This window comes from Muscardinus avellanarius (assembly GCF_963383645.1).
Source record: "Muscardinus avellanarius genome assembly, chromosome: 11".
In the NCBI taxonomy this organism is placed as follows: Eukaryota; Metazoa; Chordata; class Mammalia; order Rodentia; family Gliridae; genus Muscardinus; species Muscardinus avellanarius.
The window spans coordinates 39,546,046-39,567,874 of NC_137797.1; the positions used below are offsets into that span (position 1 = coordinate 39,546,046).

The 21,829-nt window shown below is 36.7% G+C and overlaps 2 protein-coding genes across 2 annotated transcripts in view; one reads left to right on the forward strand and one right to left on the reverse strand.

Annotated features, from left to right (window-relative positions):
• The window catches only part of METTL25 (methyltransferase like 25), a gene marked incomplete at its 3' end in the record, with an annotated part of 75,930 nt that extends 71,508 nt beyond the window's left edge, over positions 1 to 4,422 (reverse strand). Inside the window, exon 1 of the mRNA XM_080705495.1 lies at positions 4,155 to 4,422. Coding sequence (XP_080561621.1) covers positions 4,155 to 4,407 — 253 coding nt within the window. The 5' untranslated portion in view covers positions 4,408 to 4,422. The remainder of the gene's footprint in view (positions 1 to 4,154) is intronic.
• Positions 4,423 to 4,595: 173 nt separating this feature from the next.
• On the forward strand, positions 4,596 to 12,341 carry CCDC59 (coiled-coil domain containing 59; the record flags this gene model as incomplete). The annotated part of the gene is made up of 4 exons (XM_080705629.1): positions 4,596 to 4,746; positions 6,143 to 6,455; positions 9,017 to 9,116; positions 12,180 to 12,341. The coding sequence occupies 4 exons, from the start codon at positions 4,596 to 4,598 to the stop codon at positions 12,339 to 12,341; spliced, it is 726 nt and encodes a 241-aa protein (XP_080561755.1).
• Positions 12,342 to 21,829: the final 9,488 nt, after the last annotated feature.

Genomic DNA, 21,829 nt, shown 5'->3' on the forward strand with positions numbered 1-21,829 from the left:
GAGGTAGAAGGGCTTCCAGGAACCCCAGTACCACCAAAAAAAAAAAAAAAAAAAAAAAAAAAAATTAATTAAGATCACCCAATTACGTGCTAGGAAACCTTTTGCTTAAGTTATCCTAGCTTAATTTACAGTTACATACAAAATGAAAAAATGTTATTTAAATATGTAAATCATGCTTTTGGAAGAAATAAGATATAATTAACAAGAAATTGGCATGCAGCCAGACGTGGTGACGCACACTTGTAATCCCCACACTTGGGAGGCGGAGACAGGAGGATCGCGCAAGTTCGAAGCCAGCCCTGCTGGCTTAAGAGACCCTGTTTCCAAAAAAAAAAAAAAGTATAAAATGTGTCTGGGAGTGTAGCCCGGAGGTAGAAGGGCTTCCAGGAACTCCAGTACCACCACCACAAGAAAAAAAAAAAGAAAGAAATTGGCATGCATGCCTTTAATTGTACTAGTATTAACATCAAATGAACAAATAAATACATTTAACCATTTAATAAAACCATTAAATATAAAAGCATTTTTATATTTAACTACATTACTTATAAATAAGAAATAAAATGTAGAAATAGAAAATTATAAGCAAAGTATTTAACAGATTGTTATTTCTTGTGAGGAAACAAAAATATTTGAAGAAACAGAAATTTAGCGATTCATTTGCTAAATAAACTAGTTGTATGTTAATTGGGGTGCCTACTATGTCAAATGAAATGGAAAATTACTTCAGTTTCCACTAAAATAGCATTAAATTCTTTTTTTTTTTTTTTTGATGGTGGTACTGGGGGTGGAACCCAGAGGCTTTCTACCTCCGGGCTATACTCCCAGACCTATTTTATATTTTATTTAGAAACAGGGACTCACTAAGTTGCTGAAAGCCTCACTAAGTAACTGAGGCTGGCTTTGAACCTGTGCGATCCTCCTGTCTCAGCCTCCCAAGCATGGGGATTACAAGCGTGCACCACCACGCCTGACAGCATTGAATTCTTAAAAAATACATAGGGAGGAATAAAATAGTAGTGAAGAACATCTTGACTTGAAGCAGGGGACTAGAATTTTATTGGGGAGGTCTTTAAAACTGAACTGAAATGCATATACATTGTTTCCAATACTTTGAAGATGTAAAAAGCTCATTTAGAAAACAAAATCAACTAGTCTTGGATAAAAGCACTATCACATAGTTGGAAATTAAATAATAAAAATATATACAAAAAATCAAAAAGTACTTCCAGGGCAAAGTTCAAGGCATAGGATTTTCATATATTATTCAATGTAGAAAAGTTATATAATTTAATTCTTAGACCATATCAAATGGAAAGAAACCAAAAGTCTGCTTAAGTAGACTGTGATATAAAAACAAACAGGCACCTTGAGGTTGGAAGGCTTAGATACCACAGATCTCAGACCTAATCTTATTTCATGAAGGACCACATCAAGTTTTGAAGAACTCTGATTTTGCAGAGGTCATAAAAAAGGTGCTCAAGGATTGCCTATCCCTTCCTCTCAATAGCAATAAGTTTAAATTGATTTTAATTACTTATGGTCCTCACTGATTCAGTATATTGCCTCAAGCCGTGATAATTTACATTACACAAATAAAACATCTGAACTAATTTTAAAGAGTTAAGTTGGTAGGAGGATGATTGAGGGCACTGAGTATAAATCTAGTATCTCACTGTCAATGCCTGTTTCTGCTTTTCCTTCAGACACACTGTTCACATCTCAGGAATCTGTGCTTTCTATTCTCACAATCTGAAATTTTCTTCCTCCAGGTATTATCATGATTCACTCTTTTTCCTTACTTAGATTTTTTTCTTCCAAAGTTACTCAATGGAATATTGCCAGGACAGCCTACTTAAAATGCAAACATAATTTTCTCTTCTACCTTCCCTTATCTATTCCTCCTTTATCCACTTTTATTTTTTTCTCAGGGGCACTTAAAACATTTTTGTAAATCTATTTCCTCCCTCTGGAATCCCCAAACTTCTAGGAAAGTACCTGGCACACAACTGACACTCAGTAAATACTTGCTGACTGAAGAAATAAACCCAAGATAACAGAACTGCTAAATGGCAGGAATGGAATTTGAACTCTGACTCCAAAGTTTACAAATTTAACTTATAACTTATAACATCCATCATAGCTAACAATTCCTGTGTAAGACACAAATCTAATCAAGGGATTCTAAAGCTATTTCCTAACACTAAGAATAGACTTCATATAGTAACAGAAAAAACTGTCCATCTTCCAATAAACAAATTAAAATTCCTTACAACACAGATTACAAAAATTAATTCTTTTTGATACTAGGTAGACGTGTTTGGCCATTTGTACAATCTTGTATTTTTGTATTAAAAATGCTCTAGGTACAGAGCCATTTCAAAAGTTAACAATTTTAGTCTAGATTCTACTGTTGTTGGATACAAAAATTACTGTAAGGTTTTCCTAGAAGATGTTAGTATGTAATTCTACCTTAAGAGAATAAGTGATGCTATTCATTCATTCAGTTAAGCTTTTCCATATACCTACTAACCACAACTCTCACCAGGCATTGTTCTACCTACTAGAGCTAAAGCAGTGACCGAAACAACTACTTTATTATTAAAGGAAAAAACAGGCAAAACAACAACAACAGAAAACAATTATTAGTACCATGGACTTGGTAATTAATCATTAAACGATTCAGATTAGACTTTTATCATGGACATGAGGAGTTCATACTTTGGAGTCAGATGTCTCAGGCTTAAAGGTTTGAATCATCCAATGAAAGCCGTGTCCCTGACAAATTAACTCAAGTTGCAATTTCACATTCTAGAACAATGGATCCTATCTTGCAAGGCTCATGTAAAGATTAAAAGATAACATCCATGAAAATACTTAACATACTTCAGAGTATATAATAAATATCAATTAATCCAATTATAATTATTAGGATATTGAAGATACTCCATTGAATGAAGACTAAGTTATGAAAGTTTTGGACTCTAATTTTATAAGTAGTTTTCTTCTTTCTTTTAAAGCTAACATAAATCATTCATTAATTCAATCATTCAACAAATATACAATGAATACTTGATGCATGCCAAGTATTTTTCTAAGGGCTAGGGAATACATCAGATGACAAGACACACGTGGTTCTTGCTCCTTATGAATTTTAACCTGTCATGTTATAAGTACATGATGTTATGAGAGAAAACTGTATTTAGAAAACACTTGAAAAGTTAAGTTCAGTAGAAAAAGTAAGGTTTAGGAAGCCTGAAAACAAGCAGAAGAAATCCAAAGAGTTTGGTGTTCTTCTGTCATTCTATTTCCAAAACTTACATCTGGGTAGACTTGTCTTGGTAGAATCTACTTCCTGAAAAAGTAGGAAACCCAAGGGTCTACAAAAATTTACAGCTGAACTAGTGCCTATACAAGATTTTTACTGCTACCACCCTAGTGCAAAATAAAGTCATCATTTTCCATTCTTTTTAACTAGCCTCGGAAACCACTGTTTTCTAACTTTCAGAGTGATCTTTTCAAATATATATTAGGTCAGGTAACTTATGCTACCTAAATAACTCGAGGTTTCCCAGCACATTTAAGAGCCAAACAACTTAGAAGGCCCAGAAAGGTCTACATGATGTTTCCCTGACTGCCCCTCTTGGCTCTCACCCAAATCTAGTCTGCGCTTCCTCCACCTGGAATCCCTACCCCTGGCTGTCTGCAGGCTGCTGCCTTCTCATCCTCCAGGGCTGGCTAAGCTTGGGCAGCCTCCTTGCATATTCGCTATCACATACTATTTTTATTCTCTACTTGGCATTGCCACCATATGGACTCCCTTTTATTTCGTTAACTGTTGGTCTCTTTTCTGCCACGTTTCCACCTAGAATCTGCACACCATGTGACAGCACTGTTTCTCCCGAGTCAGGAAATGGCCCTATTACTACAGGAACGAACGTCCCTTATTTTCTTTACATTGTGGAAACACTAAGCATCCAAAGACGCGAGACCTCGAGAAGGGCTGCCGCGCCCAAGCCCTGGGCGGCCCCATCCCTCGCGGGTTCCCGCCAGCCGCCGCCGCGCCCCGGCTCCGGTTCCGGCCGCTGCCGCCAGGGGGCGCCGCCGCCCAGAGACCGCTGGGCTCGGCTTCCTTGCCCCGCCCGGCCCTTCACCTGCGCCCGCCTCGGCGTCCGCCAGGGGGCGCGCCTCGCACCGCCCGGCCTCGGCCGCCGACTGCCGCACGGCCGCCAGCACCGTCTCCGGGGGCAAATCGACCAGTTGTTCCCACACAGACTCCGTGTAGAAATCCACCGTGTGCGCGTTGGAAATGGGCAGGGCGTTCCTCAGGAACCGCAGCAGTCCCCGCAACTTGGCGTGCAGCGTGGGCAGGTCCGGGGTCACCGGAAGAGGGCCAGCAGCCGCCATGACGCTCACCCTCCCGGGCTGTAGGTGGCGCAAACATGGCCGGGCGGCCGGGGCCCCACGGACAAAAGCCGTACAGACGTGATAAGTAGAGCGCCGAGCTGTGCTTCCGTTGGGCGATCGATTGCTTCGGCGTGGTGACGTGTTTTAGGCGCGCCCGTCGCGATTACTGTCTACGGAGTTTGTCCGCGATGGCACCGGCGAGGCCGGCGGCGAGGTGGAGGACCGGAGATTTTGAGACACGAGGAGGAGCGTCTCGGGTCGGGTTCCGGAATAAAAATGTGAAACAGAGGACCTGGCGGCCTAACCATTCACAGGCCTTTGTGGGGAGTCTTCGCGAAGGTAGGCGAGAAAGCCACTTAGAAGTCCCCGGGCCGAGAGCCCGCAGGTGGCGCACGCCCCGCATCCCAGTACTTGGGAGGCGAGGCAGGGGGGTGGCAGGCTCACACCAGCCGCAGCAATTTAGCGAGAGTCTCAGCAACGCTCCAAGATCTTGTTTCAAAATAAAAAATAAAGTAGGGCTGGGGCAGTAGCCCAGAAGTAGAACGCCCCTGGGTTCAGCCCCCAAGAAAACACACACACACACACGCACACACACGTCCTCAAGCCTAAAAATCCCTAGAATATGTGACCTGAATAAGCTTTTAAAAGGCTTAAGGAGCCGGGCGTGGTGGCGCACGCTTGTAATCCCAGCATTCGGGAGGCTGAGATCGGAGGATCGCGGTTCGCGGACAGCCTCAGCTACTTAGGCCCGCCGCAATTTAGTGAGACCTCGTTTCAAAATAAAGAATAGGGCAAGAGGTGTAGCTCGGAGGTCAAATGCCTCTGGGTTCCATCCCCAGACCCGCAAAAAAGAAAAAAAAAAAAAAGGCTTTAGGAACCAGGCACATCCCTGTTTGGGGCAGAGGAAGCCTTCCTAACCCCGTTGAAACCGTGGCTTTCGCAGAGTTCTGGTTTAGAAGACCTGGATGCTACTTAAATCCTCAAATGTCTTCCCCGACTTAACCCCCATTCAGAACTCTCTGTAGCCCTAATTAGAGAGTGTGTCCAGGTCCACTTGTGTATGTATTATCTATATGCATTTGCATCTGTATTACAATAAGAGGATGGAGAGAATGGGGCTAGAAATGCATTGTCCAAAGCCTTGCTGATTATGAATACCCCAGTATCCCTCCAATTTCATTTCATCACGCTTTCTTAACTTCGCTGAAGTTTTGTTTTATCCCACCATTAAGTTCCTTAGATCCTACCTCGAGTGTATAAATGTAAAGTTCAATCTTCTGATAATATCTGCTTGTTTAAAAAAACTATCTTTAGGTGTTGACGTGTTTTTAGAAAACACGTAGCAAGTTTCAAGGTAAAATGATAGGTTTTTTAAATTTTTAAAGTATTCATTGAATGCCCAGATTATATTTTAGATGAACTAAAAAATATGATTTTGAGTTGTGAATACAGTTAATAAAGTCAGGTTGTACTACAACAATCTGAACTAGCAAGTTTTTCTGAGATTTTTTTGTGTCATATATATCTGCATGAGCCTAATCTTTTTGGAGAGGATCAACTTGCTATTCACTACTCAGCATAAGTTTGTTGCTAAACCTAATATGTTAAAGCAGAACAAAGTAATTCTAGCTTTAAATGTGATAATGTAAAAAGATTTTTATTTTTAATTAACAGCTTTATTTTTCACCAGTTTATGTTTTATGAAAGTATTTGTGACTGATAACTTTCAATGTAGGACAAGGCTTTGCATTTCGGAGAAAACTGAAGATTCAGCAAAACTACAAGAAATTGCTATGGAGAGAAAAGAAGGCTGGAACATCAAAGGACTCCCAATTCACAGATCAGTACCCAGATCATTTGAAACATCTTTATTTAGCTGAAGAAGAAAGACTTAGGAAGCAAAAAAGAAAAGTTGGCCAGCCCTTGTCAGAAGAACAAGTTGACCAGCTATTGCCTGAAGAACAGTGTAGCACTGAAGAGACTTTATCTGAAGACCAATGTAATGTTCCCCAGCCTCAACCAGAAGAACAGGGTGGCAAAATAGTAAAGTATGTATTTTTTTCTTTTGACATCTTACTTTGAATTCAAGTAGTGTTTTATAAAAGGTGTTATAGCACAGTTTATATAGGAATTGAGCTTTTTCTTATATAATACATGTCAGATGTCACAGTTTAGTTGAACAGATTTTCTTGTAATATTTCTTTTTAACTTTAAAAGACCAAATTAGGTTAGTGTAGCATAAGTAAAGTAACAAAGTGAAAACTAAGAGCTCTGCGTTTTAGATTCCTGCCTCTCAAATACATATAATTTACTTGGACTGTAGTTAACCCCTATTAATATGTTTTTTAAATAATTATTGAAAAACATTAATTATAAGTATTATAAGTGTGGCCATTTATAACTTCAATTGTAGAGAAAAACTTAGTATGTTGCTGTATCACTCTCTTTTAAAATAGGAAGGGTAATAAGTTTATAATTGAAAGCCACCATGTTGCACAACTCCGTAATGCATCCTTCACTCAGGTGAATGGTGTTTCTAAAGTATTTCATAATGTTATGATAACTGACTTACTTTAAATCACATAAAAAAGTATGATGCATGATAAGTACTTTGTGTGAACTCTGCTATTGCTAATCTGATTTTCTGCCGATTCTAGGAAATGGGTTATAATTAAACAAGTGGCACAGCTTCATAATGCTGGGTTTGTAAAAGTTAATTTATAAATCTGTTTCTGCACTTAAAGTAAAAACATGTTAAAATCTAAACTTACAAAGAAGCCAGGCATTATACACTGTCTTTTACTTCCCTGAAATGTTGTCATTGAAGTTGTAAATTATTTGTGCTAATAATAACAGTGAATAGGATCCCAGAAAAAGCTGGTTGAGAATAAGGGTAGAGGCACTGAAAGTTTATGGTTTCCAGTAGGCCTGTCTATCATATTATTAAACAATAGGGGTAAAGATCAAAAAAATGATAAGCAGTAGAAAACAGATTTGTAATGACTAAAGTGAGGAGGGTTAAATCATAAGATAAAAAGTCTAAAAATTAAAACAGGAAATACAATTACAAGCATGGTGGTACATGCTTGTATACCAGTTCTTAGGAGGCAGAGACAGGAGGATCACAGGTTCACAGCCAACCTCAGCTACTGAGTGAGGCCATCCACAGGAAAAAGTTATTGAAGAAGCTAAATAAACTTGGCAAAACTGGAGAATTGGGGGAATCCAGTGGTAGCTTAGTAGGCAGAAAAAAGCTGTGATAGTAGGAATTAGTCAGCTATCAAATATAAAGTCTAAGGAAAATAGGACTGAGAATAGATCTTTGAGTTTGTGGTGTGGGCAGTCATTGGTAACTTTGGTGAGATTTTTCAGGAGATAATACTAAGTTTTTGGCCATAAGTACATGTATCATTGGAAGACATGGATCTAACTGCCCATAGTCAAGGAGAATTAAAACTAAAATGAAGCCGGGTGTGGTGGCGCATGCTTGTAATCCCAGTGCTTGGGAGACTAAGATAGGACGATCACACAGGTTTGAAGCCAGCCTCAGCTGCTTAGTGAGGCTCTCGGCAACTTAGTGAGACCCTGTTTCCAAATAAGATATAAAATAGGAGTATAGCCCAGAGGTTAAAAGCCCCTGGATTCCACCCTCATTACTACCAAAATAAAAACTAAAATGAAAAAAGGGGGGAAAATAAACATTGGGGGAAACCTGGACCTTGGAGTAAGGAATAAAAAAAGAGGCAGTAGCATGGCAGACTATGAAGAATCAGTTAGAAAGAACCAAAAAAAAAAAAAAAAAAGAATGTCACCCAAACTGAGAGTGGAATTTTCAAAAGTTTTGAATATCAGAAGAGACCACAAAAGCCATTGGAAGGAAGGTCATTGTCTTGGCAGGAGCAGTTTGATTGTAGCTGAAGATTGTAGCAGAAGTCAGATAACATAGAGTTAAGGGGTGAATGGGAATTATACTCTTAATTTCTTCTTTCTAAAAACTTGACTATTAAAAGTTAGGGAACAAGATTAGTAAGTAAGAGAGGAAATTGGCTCTGATAATAGGCAATTTATGCATTTCCTTACGTTAACTAGGGAGCCAATGAAATATGTTGTACTTATGGCATGAAGGTAGTTAAAAAATGAAAAACTATGGAAAGAAAGATTATCACTAAATTAGGTGTCCTAAGGGAGAAAAAATGGAACCACAGTGATTGGATTAGCCTTGGCAGAAGGAACACCTTCCAAGAGGTGAAATCACTAGGAAAAAAGAGGATTTCCAGACAGAGACTAGGTCCAAGGCATGGTGATGACTCATTAGGACTATAAGTGGATAAAATTGAATAGAGACAAGGTAGTCAGAGACTTTGTGATTAAAGTTTACACTTGTAATTTCCACAATAGCCTTCAGTTTAATGTACTTTTCAGTCTATCTTTTAAAATATCTCATTGGGACATTTTACTAATAAAGATTAATGTTTCTTTCCTCTTCTTTCATAATTAACATGCACTAGTGAAATTTTATTAGTAAGTACTGTATGTGACAACTGCATAATAATTTGGGTTAAACATTTTTAGTATTTGAGATTTATTTTTCTTAATATAGCTTACAAAGTTCCATGAGTATTCCAAAGAAAAATAAAAGGAAAACATCAAATCAAAAAGCACAAGAAGAATATGAACGGGTACAAGCTAAGCGTGCAGCTAAGAAACAAGTAAGTTCTACTTAAAATTTTTAGGTAAATTGTCCTTATTTATCTTAATTATATATGCAAGCTCTGCTTCTTATTGTTGGGCACATAGTATTCTCTCTGTAAATATTTGTTGAATGAGCAGAAGTATAGAATTGCATCATATTCAAATTTATTGGTTATATTACTTCAGGTAAGACTAATAGGTCAAGAATAGAATGTTAAAGATGCTGATCTTGGGTTAGTAATATAAGCATCTGAGATAATGTTTCTTATAGTCCAATAACTTTTAACAAATACCTCAGAGATTCTTACATGTAATAAATTTGAGAACTATTGACCTAAGAAAACCGGGGATAATTTTTATAATTTTGCATTGAAGCAAGTAAAAGCCAGTAGGGAAGTATTAGAATAAAATATTAAGAGTTGGTCTTTTGGAAGACTGAGACAGTAGGATCACAGGTTTGAGACCAACCTCAACAACTTATTGTAACCCTCAACACCTTAGGGAGACCCTGTTTCAAAAGTAAAAAATAAATAAAAAGGGCTGGGGGTATAGATCAGAAGTAGACTGCCCTTGGGTTCAGTTCTCAGTACCAAAACAAACAAGAGCTGGTCTTACCAAACTAAAATCATAGTAGTTAACTTTATAGAAAGTTGCTACTAATTCTCATCCAGAAAACCATAACTGTCATAGTCTTTTCCAGATGAGTAAAAAAGTAAAGGCAAAATTATCTACAACTGAATAAAATTTTTATTTTGTAAAGGCTTCATTTTGTATCAAAACTTTAATCAAAAACGCTCCAAAGATGGCACTGACTTAAGTTGCCTTTGTGTTTTTTATTTAGGATGTGTGTAGTTAATGAAAATTGAGAATGCTGCTTGTGGCGGCATACTCCTGTAATCCCAGTACTTTTGAGACTGACAGGAGGATTACAGTTTCGAATACAGCCTTAGCAACTTAGTGACCCTGTTTCAAATTAAAAAAAAGGGCTGGGGATGTATTTCTGAGGTTAAATGCTCCTGAGTTCAATCCCTAGTACTGGGAAGAGAGAGAGAAAAAAAATACTGAGAGTTTAACAAATAAAATGTTTATGATTGTTTTGAAATGGAAGGTAGACTAGAATGAAGCATTTCTTCAAGAAAGAATACCCTTGTTATACAGCTTCTACAATACTTTTTTTTTTTTTTTTTTTTTTTTTTTTTTTTTTTTTTGATGGTGGTGCTAGGTGTGGAACCCAGGGGCTTGGGTAGACCTTTTTTTTTTTTTAATATTTTATTTGGAAACAGGATCTCACTAAGTAGCTGAGGCTGGTTTTGAACCTGTGTGATCCTCCTGTCTCAGCCTCCCAAGTCCTGGGATTACAAGCGTGCACTACCACGCCCGGCTTGCATTTTTTTTTCTAATCATCTGCTTTTTTTCATCTTTGGAAACTGTTATCGATGAAGTGCAGTAGGGACCATTATGCTATATTTATTACATTTATAAAAGTTTCCTTTAGATAGAGCTAAGACATTATAATCATCAAAACCAACAGTTTCTTAGAACGTGTAGATTTCAAATGGTTATATAAAAGCCCATGAGAAACCAAACCCATGAGAAACCAAAATTGTTAACAATGTTGGTTAAATACAGACCCAAAACTGATGGTAAGGACATTTAAAATTTATTTGCTTAGAGAAACTCCGTAAGGGTAAACTAGGCTCCATATGCCTAAATTCCCAAATAAGTTTCAAATCTTTCAAGTGCTTATTTAAATAAATGAAATATTATACCATAGGAGAATGTATTTTTGTGTGTGTGTGAGTGTGGTACTGGGGTTCCTGGAAACCCTTCTACCTCCGGGTTACACTCCCAGACACTATTTTTTATATTTTTATTTGGAAACAGGGTCTCTTAAGCCAGCGAGGCTGGCTTCGAACCTCCTGTCTTAGCCTCCCAATCGTGGGGATTACAAGCGTGCACCACCACACCCGGCGTAGGAAAATGTAATTTTAAGTAATATAGTACAATATGATGAGAACTTATAGAATCTAGTTATGGGATTCAGCTGTACTACTTACTAGGAATCTTGGGCAAGTGACTTTCAATATCACTGAGCTCAGCTCCTTACCTAAGAGGTAAACATAATAAACTAGCATAAAAAGTTTTAAAAGAATGTGCTGTAACTTCATATGTAATATATATTAATTTTGAGTAACTGTTAATTACAAGTAAATGTAAGTCTAAATATAAGACAAAATTTGTATAGTATGTCATTTGGGGGCTTTGTGCATTACAGGACAAAATGAAAAGCTGCACATGCTACATTATTTAAGAATGAATTTTTAACTTTTATATTTAAGAAGAATATAGTACATTTTGAGTTGTGGCTTTCAAGGCATTTTATAACATTGAATCCTGTTTATGCTCAAACTTGTATTTTATCTTAACAAATAAGGTAGATACAAGCAGTCAGAATTAGTGTCTAACAATGTTTTGTACATCGTCAAGTAAATTATCAATGAATCTTTTTAAAATTAAGCCTATAAACAAGATAACAAAAGGAGCAACATATACAGGTTTTTAGAGATGAAGCTTTTAGTTTATGTGGAAAATTGGATTAAATAACCTTTAAACCCCCTTCTAACTCATTAGTGGATTTAATGAAATTATGAAATCATTACGTGGATATATATCTTCTCTCTGTCCTAATTTTATTGAAGGTAAAGAGAATTATTGCTGCTTCAATTTTAGGAAACTACTTTTTTTTTTTTTTTTTGCAGCACTGGGGATTGAACCCAGGGGTATTCTACCTCCAAACTACACTCTTGGCACTATTTTTTATTTTTTAATCTTGAAACAGGGTCTCATGAAGTTACGTATGGCCTTATTAAGTTGCTGAGGCTGGTCTTGAACCTGTGATCTTCCTGATTCAGTTTCCTAAGTACTAGGATTATAAGCATGTGCCACCATGCCCAGCAGGAAAATACATTTTATAAAATATGAGACAAATCTTAGAATGTTTACATGGTAATAGGTATCTCAAAACAATTTTTACATCGGTTGCTTGTGATTAATGGAAGTTACATATGTTTATATTTCAGGAATTTGAGAGGAGAAAACAAGAGAGAGAAGAAGCTCAAAGGCTGTACAAAAAAAAGAAAATGGAAGTGTTTAAAATACTGAGTAAAAAGACTAAAAAGGGCCAACCAAACTTGAACTTACAAATGGAATATCTCCTTAAAAAAATACAAGAAAAAAGTTAAACATCTGTTGTTTATTGGGTTCTTTTGTATATGTAATGAGTGCCTTCTAACAATAAATTTGTTGACATAAACTTTATAGATTGCTAAATTGCAAATATTTTTCTTCTTAGAAAGTTGTTTATATATGCTATACGTAATATAACTTATTATTTATTTGACCCTAAAGGAAGGTTGGGCTAAAGAACTTTCTCTTTGGGAAACAGGCTTAAGCATGTGCTACTAGTGTACCATATGAAATTTTTTATGGAATATAATGTTTTGCAAATAAGGGAGCACAGCTTTCAATGAAGCATGTTGATGACATGTATATGTTTTAGTAATCAGCAACAGTATATGGCTTTTAAATTTATTTTAATGATGAGGGAGGCCAAGACTTTCCAGAGTTTTTATTACTTTAAATTAAGTATAGACAACAGGAAAACATATTTTCCCAGATACCCAAGAGTAGGATATCTGAGCACTGAAATAACCTTGTAATGAGGTCGACTTCATAATGGAGGTTGAGTTAAGAATTAATAGCTGGGCATGGTGGCACATGTTTCTAATCCAGTATTTGGGAGGCAGAGACAGGAGGATCTCAGGTTCGCAGCCAGCCTCAACTACTTACTTAGTGAGGCCTTCTGCAACTTAGTGAGACCCTGTTTCAAAAATAAAGATTAAGCCAGGTGTGGTGGCGCACACTTGTAATCCCCATGCTTGGGAGGCGGAAACAGGAGGATCATGCAGGTTCGAAGCCAGCTGCGCTGGCTTAAGAAACCCTGTTTCCAAATAAAAGTATAAAATAGGTCTGGGAGTGTAGCCCCGAGATAGAAGGGCTTCCTGGAACCCCAGTACCACCAAATCAATCAATAAATAAAATAAAAAGTAAAGATTAAGCCGGGTGTGGTGGTGCACCCTTGTAATCCCCATACCTGGGAGGCGGAGACAGGAGGATCGAGCAGGTTTGAAGTCAGCCGCGCTGGCTTAAGAAACCCTGTTTCTAAATAAAAGTATAAAATAGGTCTGGGAGTGTAGCCCAGAGGTAGAAGGGTTTCCAGGAACCCCAGTACCACCAAAACAACAATAATAATAAATAATAATAATAACAATAATGATTAAAAAATAGGGCTGGGGGCATATCTCGGAGGTGGAATGTCCTTGGCTTCAATCCCCAGTAGATTAAAAAAAAGTTCCTTCCAAGAATCTTTCAGAGGAGTAAATGTCAATTATACCATAAGGCAAAAAGCAGTCAGTGGCAGGTTTAAAGCAAAAAGTTCAGGCTTAAGTGCACTAGAAAATTACTCAGGGCCCACCATTTGGGAGGCTAAGACAGAAAGATTGTGGTTCCAGTCAGCCTCAGCTACTTAGGCCCTTTGTAACTCAGTAGACCCTATTTCCAAAATAAAGAATAAGAAAATTGAGCTGGAATGTAGCCCAGAGGTAGAATGCCCCTGGGTTCCATCTACAGTACTGCCCCCCCAAAAAAAAGAAAAAGAAAATTATTCGGGGAACTCCATAAAAAGCATGTCTGTCGGTCCTGTCCTCAAAAATACAGATTGTCTTAGTAGCAACAGTTTAACTATTGTGGTTCTCATACACACCAGAGACTCAGGAAAGAAGTTTTATTTAAAGAAATCAGAAAAAAATTCATGGGTGAAATGGCACATGAGAAATTCCTTCAAGGTTGAAAAGAGAATTAGAAATGAAGGTGGCATAAGGAAAATTAAGAAGGAGGAAAATGTATGGAAGTATCTAGACAATGTTATAAGATATGTACATGTTTTCATTGCTAGTGGGGAAAAACACTTCCATGTATTTCTAATGTTTCAATTCATATGTAGAAGACACCAGTACCCCAGCACTCAAAGGCTCTTTACTGTTTGTCTCGTTTTGCTTAGAGGGTGAATGTAACTTATCTCAATAAGTGAGAGCCCTGGGCTGCTAGGAAAGTGCATATATTCTTTTTTGGTTTTTTGAGATGGAATCTCATGCTCTTCATTGCCATCCTCATACTGTAAATTGTAAAAATCGACTCTACTGATAAGTGCAGAGCAAGGGAGAGGCCCATGTTTTTGAGACTAACACCTAGTAATATATGCTGCACGAACCCAGTGTATCAAGAACTAATGACCTTGGAGGGAACAACAAATATAAGTGGAAAGGCCTTGGAATAACTAGTCTGTGTTTAGGCTTCAAACTTAATTGTATAATAGGGAATTTTGACACTAGGCTTTTAATTGCCTGTAGTTTTGGTAAAAGGCTAAAAGGCATACAAGAATTTGACATGAAATAGAGTAACTTTGTGTACTGGAAATTAGTTATTTCCAAAGGCTGAGTGCAAAAATGGCTTTTTTGCAGAGATTTTCAGGACTCAACAAAGAAGTATGGTGTGGTATTGGAGTGGTAGAGACACACAGGGTTCAGCAAGGTCTCAAAATGAAGAGTAGGAGTGGGGCTCATCCAAATGCTGGTCTCTGCAGTTGTCAGCCAAGATGAATCTTAGGCTTCCCTGGCTGTGCTATCATCAAGAAAAGCATTGGTCTGAGTAGGTAGCCTGCAGGCTGCTATAATTTGACCTTGACCTACAATAATTTTGCATGTCTTAGCAACAGGGTTCTCATCAGACCTCAGACCTGGAAGATTAGAAAGCAATCTCATTTGCAGCAAGAATTTAGTGGCAGGAAAAAAGAATAATCTTAGAATGTGAATGTTAACTATTTCAGTATTTGCTGCTTCTAAAGGCAGATGTCTTGTTTGCAATATAGAGTTCTAGAGGAGCTCAAGGTTGAAATTGGCCATGTGGGTCATTTCTTTGTAGTGTTAAAATTTTGAATATAAAGAGATTTTGAACATTCTAGGAAGATCAGAATCAAATCAAAGAGATCCAAGGATTGGTACTGTACCACCGCAAGTACCATACTTACCAAGAAAGTAACAGTGTCTCAAATACCACTGTCTGAGAAAGATACAGTGTCCCATGCTGGATGCTTGGTGATAAAGTTAACTTCTTGATGAAAATATCTCCAATTTAGTTTAAGTATGCAGGTCATGTCAAAAGCATTGCAATGAGGTTCAGGCCATCACTATCTATTTTCCTACAGATCCATGCGTTTCTACTAAAGTTTCTGCTATATATTATATTTGGCAGTAACAACTACTGTGTGCTAGGAGCATATTATTATGCAGGATAACAGCCTTTTAAACTAGATGAATTAGAAGCAAGTGTGATTGTCTCGGGTGTTATATTACTCTTTGGGCCTTTTAAGAATCCAGGCACACCGTAGACTAAATGCTGAGTTAATTTAACTTTGAGGAGTTCATTGAGTCATATCCAATCTTAAGGCACTTAGGCTGCAGCTGTTTGAAGGAATTGACCTAGGCATTAAGAAATTCCTAGTTATAAGGAATAACAAGGGAGAACCTTAATTTTGTTGACTTTAACTTTATAGCAGCAAGTGGATTTGACTCGGATTTTGTATTCAGTCTTTTGACATTAACTTAAGGGGAAAATGAGGAACATCAATATTTTGCTGGGCTTTTTTTAGGTGTTTGGATAATTCCCATTGAGAATACCTAATTGAATCATCTATGAAACTGATAGAGAAACCCCTGTGGCAGAAATGCACTTCATGGGCTTGGTAACCCTGAATTTAACAGATTTGTACAGGTACAATTAACTTGACTAAATATTCTTAAAATGTTTAATTTGGTGAGTTTTGACATATATATATATATATATGACATATACATACATACACATTCACGAATATATATTTTTTGTGTATATATACACTTATATCTACAGACCATTACCACAATCACCTACCTATCCCTATCACCTCCAACATTTTCCTCAGGCACTTTGTAATCAGTCCTCCAAGTGACTCCTCAAACAGATCTCAGGCAGCCTCTTTAAAAATTTTCTTATTATTGGAATCACATACTATTTTCATATAGTTTCTCGAAATGGTACAATTATTTGGTATATTTATCAGTAGTTTGTTTCTTTTATTGCTGAATATCCTATTGTATGGATATATCATGATTTGTTCATTCATTTGCCTGATTATTGACTTGAGTTTTTTTCCAATTTTTGACTTTTACAAATAAAGCCACTATGAACATTTTTGTCTAAGATTTATATGGGCATATTCTTTACTATTTTCTTGGTAAGTACCTAAGAATGAAAAAGTTGGTTCACATGGTAGAATACTTTATATTTTAGGAAATATGATATCTATAAAAAGAATAGGCACTGGAAAATGTTTTCCTGCTGAGACCAAGTAGGTAGCATATGAAATCAAATGACAACTATAACAGTAGCACCAGTCTAAGTAACAAACCTATTGTATTCTCTGTATTTTATCTATTTGCAGATCTGCCCTTCCAGTTCCTACTGAATGCACATGCTATCTGTTCTATCTTAAATCTAACTACTTTATCCCAACATTTTTGGGGTACCAATAATGAAACCATTGAGAATGTCTTCAGTAAACTTTGATGACATATGATCCTACCATTCTTGCAAATTTGCCAATATCAGTTTACAACTCTGCTCCAGCTAACTTACTCTTGAGACTTACTGTGTAATGGCAATAAAATATTACATGTTTACTTGGGTGGCACACACCTGTAGGCCCTGTACTTGGGAGGCTGAGACAGAGGATTGCTGGTTCAAGATTACTAGTCTCAACAATTTAGGAAAACCTTCAGCAACTTAGTAAGACCCCATTTCAAAATAAGAAAAAGTGTAACTCAGAGGCAGAATGCTCTTGGATTCAATCCCCAATATCTAAAACTTAAATTCAAGTGTTTATTAGCAGTCACCACATTTGAACCATCTATATTGTAGCAGTTCTTTTGCATACACTGGCCTCTCTTGAACTGTTATTTCAGGGGTGTAAGGAACCTATTGAAAAGTCATGATATTGTAAAGAATCTGAACAAATTATTTGGGTGGGAACTTATTATCACGTGAGTATTTTCTGTCCTGCACAGAACAAATATAATTCCATTTTACCAAAGCTCTATACTAAAAGACAAAAAATTTTTAAAGATTGGATATTTTAAGCAAGAAGCAAAGGTGGAAAGAGCTTTCTCCATTTGAATTCTTCTCTCCAATAGCCTTTGACTTTGAGTATCCCTAGCCATTTTAGAACCGTTTCTCTTTTGTTTAAGAAAGGCAGGAAGGTGAGTTGCTATCATTAACTCACTAGAAGCTTTTTTTTCCTCTCATACCATATTTCTTGGTAATGAAGACCTACTGGTCATGTTTACAGAGGTGGCAGCTGCTGCTAAATTGGTTGGAGCTTCTGTTAATATGGCATTTACTTTGTTACTTCTAGGCATCACTCAACATTTCTCCATCAGCAATTTTTTAAGAAATCCTTTTATCTATCTTTCACATATCACTATTTAATATTATCCTGATTTTACTCCTGAATCTTGATTTCCTGTTTAAAGATAAAGAGGAAGCATCCAATTATAGCAATAACTCAGGAGCTTAGTATACCTAGGTCAGATCTTTGGGCATTCTTTTAGTTATTCCTGGTTTAATAAGTTTAGAGACGGATTCTGCTTTTTAAAATGACAATGACAGCCCTTTTTTTTGTATCCACTGAAAACATAGCTATCAAAGCAGCTCCATTATATTGTATTCGATCTTCCCAGGTAGCTGAATTAATAGCTCTGGCTGCAGCCTGTATTGTAGCAAAAGATAAAAGATGAAAGAGAGTAGATATGCTTTAAGAATTGTTCATGATTGGGGAATATTATGCAGACTGAAAGGATTTATGACCTCTTCATATATTTTGACTGCCAATGGAAAAGATTAATGACTCAGTGGAAGCTATTGAAAGCTCACAGGGTTTATTAAGATAGAAGTGAATATGTAGACCAACATCCAAGGGCAAAGCCCTTTAAGCATCACATGCTAAATGAGTGACTGCATGGGATGCTTCTAAATCGACATCTATAATCATCAAACCTTCAGAAGGATACTTGTCTCACTTTAAGATGGCTATGGTTGACTCACAATGATAAACTCAACGTTCTAAAAGACAAAATTGGCTACTACAGGGTTCTCTTTTCCATATAGATAGATTTTGGCAGTTTGGGGGTTGGTCCCTGGTAGTATAATTCCTCCAATGGACCCAGATCAAATTACTTTTGTGATTGTTCATGTTATGAATTGAAATAATTTTTGCTAGGTTCCATGGAATAATGATAAGCACTATGGACTCCAAAATAGTTTTTGCATTAAATAAATAAGAGCAGACAACAGTCATAACCCAGGCTAAATCTGTAAAAGTAAGATATGGTTCAGTCCTCCAGGTCTTTGCCAAGAACCACAAATTAGAGCAGAGACAATTTTGAAAATCATTTTCATATCAATATGTTACAGGTTTGTGTTTCCCCAAAAAAGAACTGTTGGAGTTCTAAATCCCTGTGACCTCAGAATGTAATCTAATTGAAAGGAGTTCATTAGGACCCGTCTTAATACAATGACTGTTGTCCTAAATAAGTGGAAATTCATGCACACAGATGTGCACACAAGAAGAACATCATGTCAGAACAACTGGTGCTATAAGATATTCATATTGATATGAAAATGATTTTCAACATTTGCTGATAAATCAGGGACCACCATGGGGACAGAAGATGAAAACCCCAAGACCATAACCTCTGCCCTGTCATCCATTAAAAGAATGGTATACAGAAACAACAGAAAAACACCTGAGTTCTGATGCCCCTAACTTGTCATTTGTATTCTTTTCTTCCTCTTTCTTCCCACAGTTTTCAACAATCTGATTGCAAGTGCCAGGACAGTCATAAGAACAGGTACACCATAAAAGCCAGAATATTGGTGCTATAATGTCTCCAAGGATAAACTATATAATTACTGATCTCTATATTTCACAAGGAAAAAATTTCTCGAAAAACACCACACCGATGAGAAACACCAGACCCTATTTGTTAGAACCCTGTCACTCAATAAAAAGCTGCCTCTTCCTTTGTTGGAAGAGCAGCCTGGTCCTTCTCTCAGTCAGTGATGTCTCGCTTCAGCTGAGGCCCCACTTACACTCTTGCCTATGTATGCTCGCAATGCTTGGTCTTGCTCCTACCATTTCTAGGCCAAAAGATTCCTATCTTCAGTAACCTACCCACTAGAGATAACAAAGCAATATTCCATCCATCAAAACATTTTCATCACTGACAGTATTAGTTGGTTTGAGAAAAAATTTTACTTGTGGTTGTGGTTATGTTTATAATAATATGGTATAATTGTGTAGGTTCCAGAAACTTATGTTAAAAAACTAGTTCTATGGCCGGGCGTGGTGGCGCATGCTTGTAATCCCCACGCTTGGGAGGCGGAGACAGGAGGATCGCGCAGGTTCGAATATAAAATAGGTCTGGGAGTGTAGCCCAGAGGCTGATGGGCTTCCAGGAACCCCAGTACCACCACCAAAAAAAAAAAAAAAAAAAAAGTTCTATGACGGAAACACTGATATATATAGTGAGAATATTTTTCATTTTTTAATTTTTATTTATATTTTTTGCGGTACTGGGGATGGAACCCAGGGCCATTCTGCCTCCAAGCTATGGCCCCAGCCCTATTTTTTATTCTTTATTTTGAAACAGGGTCTCACTGAGTTTGCAAAGGGCCGCTTCACTAAGTGGTAGCTGAGGTTGTCTGTGAACCGTGATCCTCCTGTCTCAGCCTCCCAAATGCTGGGATTACAAGCGTGCGCCACCACGCTCTGCTTATAGTGACGTTTAAATGATACTTCTATGCCAAAATTGACCAAATTCTTTATGGTCAAACCTTCCCCTCCGGGGTAAAAGAAAAACTGCAAAAAGAGACTGATAAAAAATGCCTTCTTGGATACATCACATATAAAGCAGTCAGCCTAATGACATAACTTCAAATTGTGGAACTCATAAAGCAGACGAGCTTAGATATACCTCTAAAATGGGAATAACACAGATCTTCCAACCAGTCCAGTGCTTACTTATCCCATGAATTCAGATGTAGATAACTAATGGGTATCATGCTGAGATCGTGCTTTCCTTTTATGAAGTAGACAGTTCATAATCTTTTGCTTATAAAAGACTACTCCATTTCTTATCCAAACTTCTTTTATGAGAGCTTCCAATATTTGATCTTTTATATATTTATATAAAAGATGAATTTTATATCTCATATAATTATAGGAAATTCTAATGATAATATAATTATGTATTATGTAATATATAATTATATACAATACAACAGGAATAGAGAAATTACAAGGAGAACCTGGCTTGGGTTACACAACATTGAATTTGTCAAGTTTATATCTGAGTAGGGCTCCAATTATCTTTTCACATCAGTTGAAAAAAGTCAATTGCATTTTTAATGGCATTCAATCCCTTTTACCAGCCTTAGGGGGAAAAAAATCTTCTGGAAACTCTTCTTGAATTAATTACCATGCATGTAAGTTTTGAAGGTTAATTTTCATGCTTTTAAATGTAGATTAAAATGTGAATCCATTTTTAAACATTAGCATTTTTGTGTGACTTGCATTTTGGGGCTTGCAAATTGAGAAGGGTAGTTTGAATTTCTTTTGTCTTGCTCTATTTACAATTTGGTATAGTGCCAATGCATGATCATAAGTTATAAACACTCCTGATAACTGTTTTTCCTTAATAATAAATGACAAATTGCTTCAAAATTAATGATTTAATTCTTACCTTCAAACTACATTTTCAGGCAAATTTATTTTTAGTATGGTTTATTAATAGACTAGTAAAAAACAAATGTAAATTTTTATACTCTTATTGGTGTAGTATAGTCTCATAATGTAAAGTTTATCATGACAGTGACATATATGCACACGGCAAATACAAGTTTTGAATCAGAAAAACAGGCTTATTTATGATTTACAGCAACCCATGGATAGCCCTTTAAAAATGTTTGAGATGTTGTATGTGATATGATGTAATTCTGGACATTCATATATTCTTTACAGGGTGTGAGTTTTATCATCAATGGAAAAGGCTTATCCAAATTCTTTGATTTCATAGAAATGTTTTTATGTTAGTGGCTTAATAATTTAACCATAAGGTAATTGAATGAACTAGTTTATCAGTTTGCAGTATTCTATTGTCCCCCAAATTACTGAAATTGAAGAACACTATAAATTATTTATTTGGAGTATAATGGGGACAAAAATTAAGTTACACATCTATGAGGTTATATTTATATTTGACTTTATATTTAGAACTGTGGAATTACTATTCATTTGCCACTCTTTAAAAATCTATTAGAGACTTTGAGAACCAGCTCAAATGATCTATCTTGAGAAACTGCAGATGACACATTTGAATGCGGCTTCTGATACTGTGAAACTAGGACATACTCTTTCAGGATTAGACACTGAAATAATTAATAACTACTTTTAGGCCTTCTTATAAATGGCTTAATTGAGTGTACTCATACATCATTTCATTTAGAATTAATGAAAACC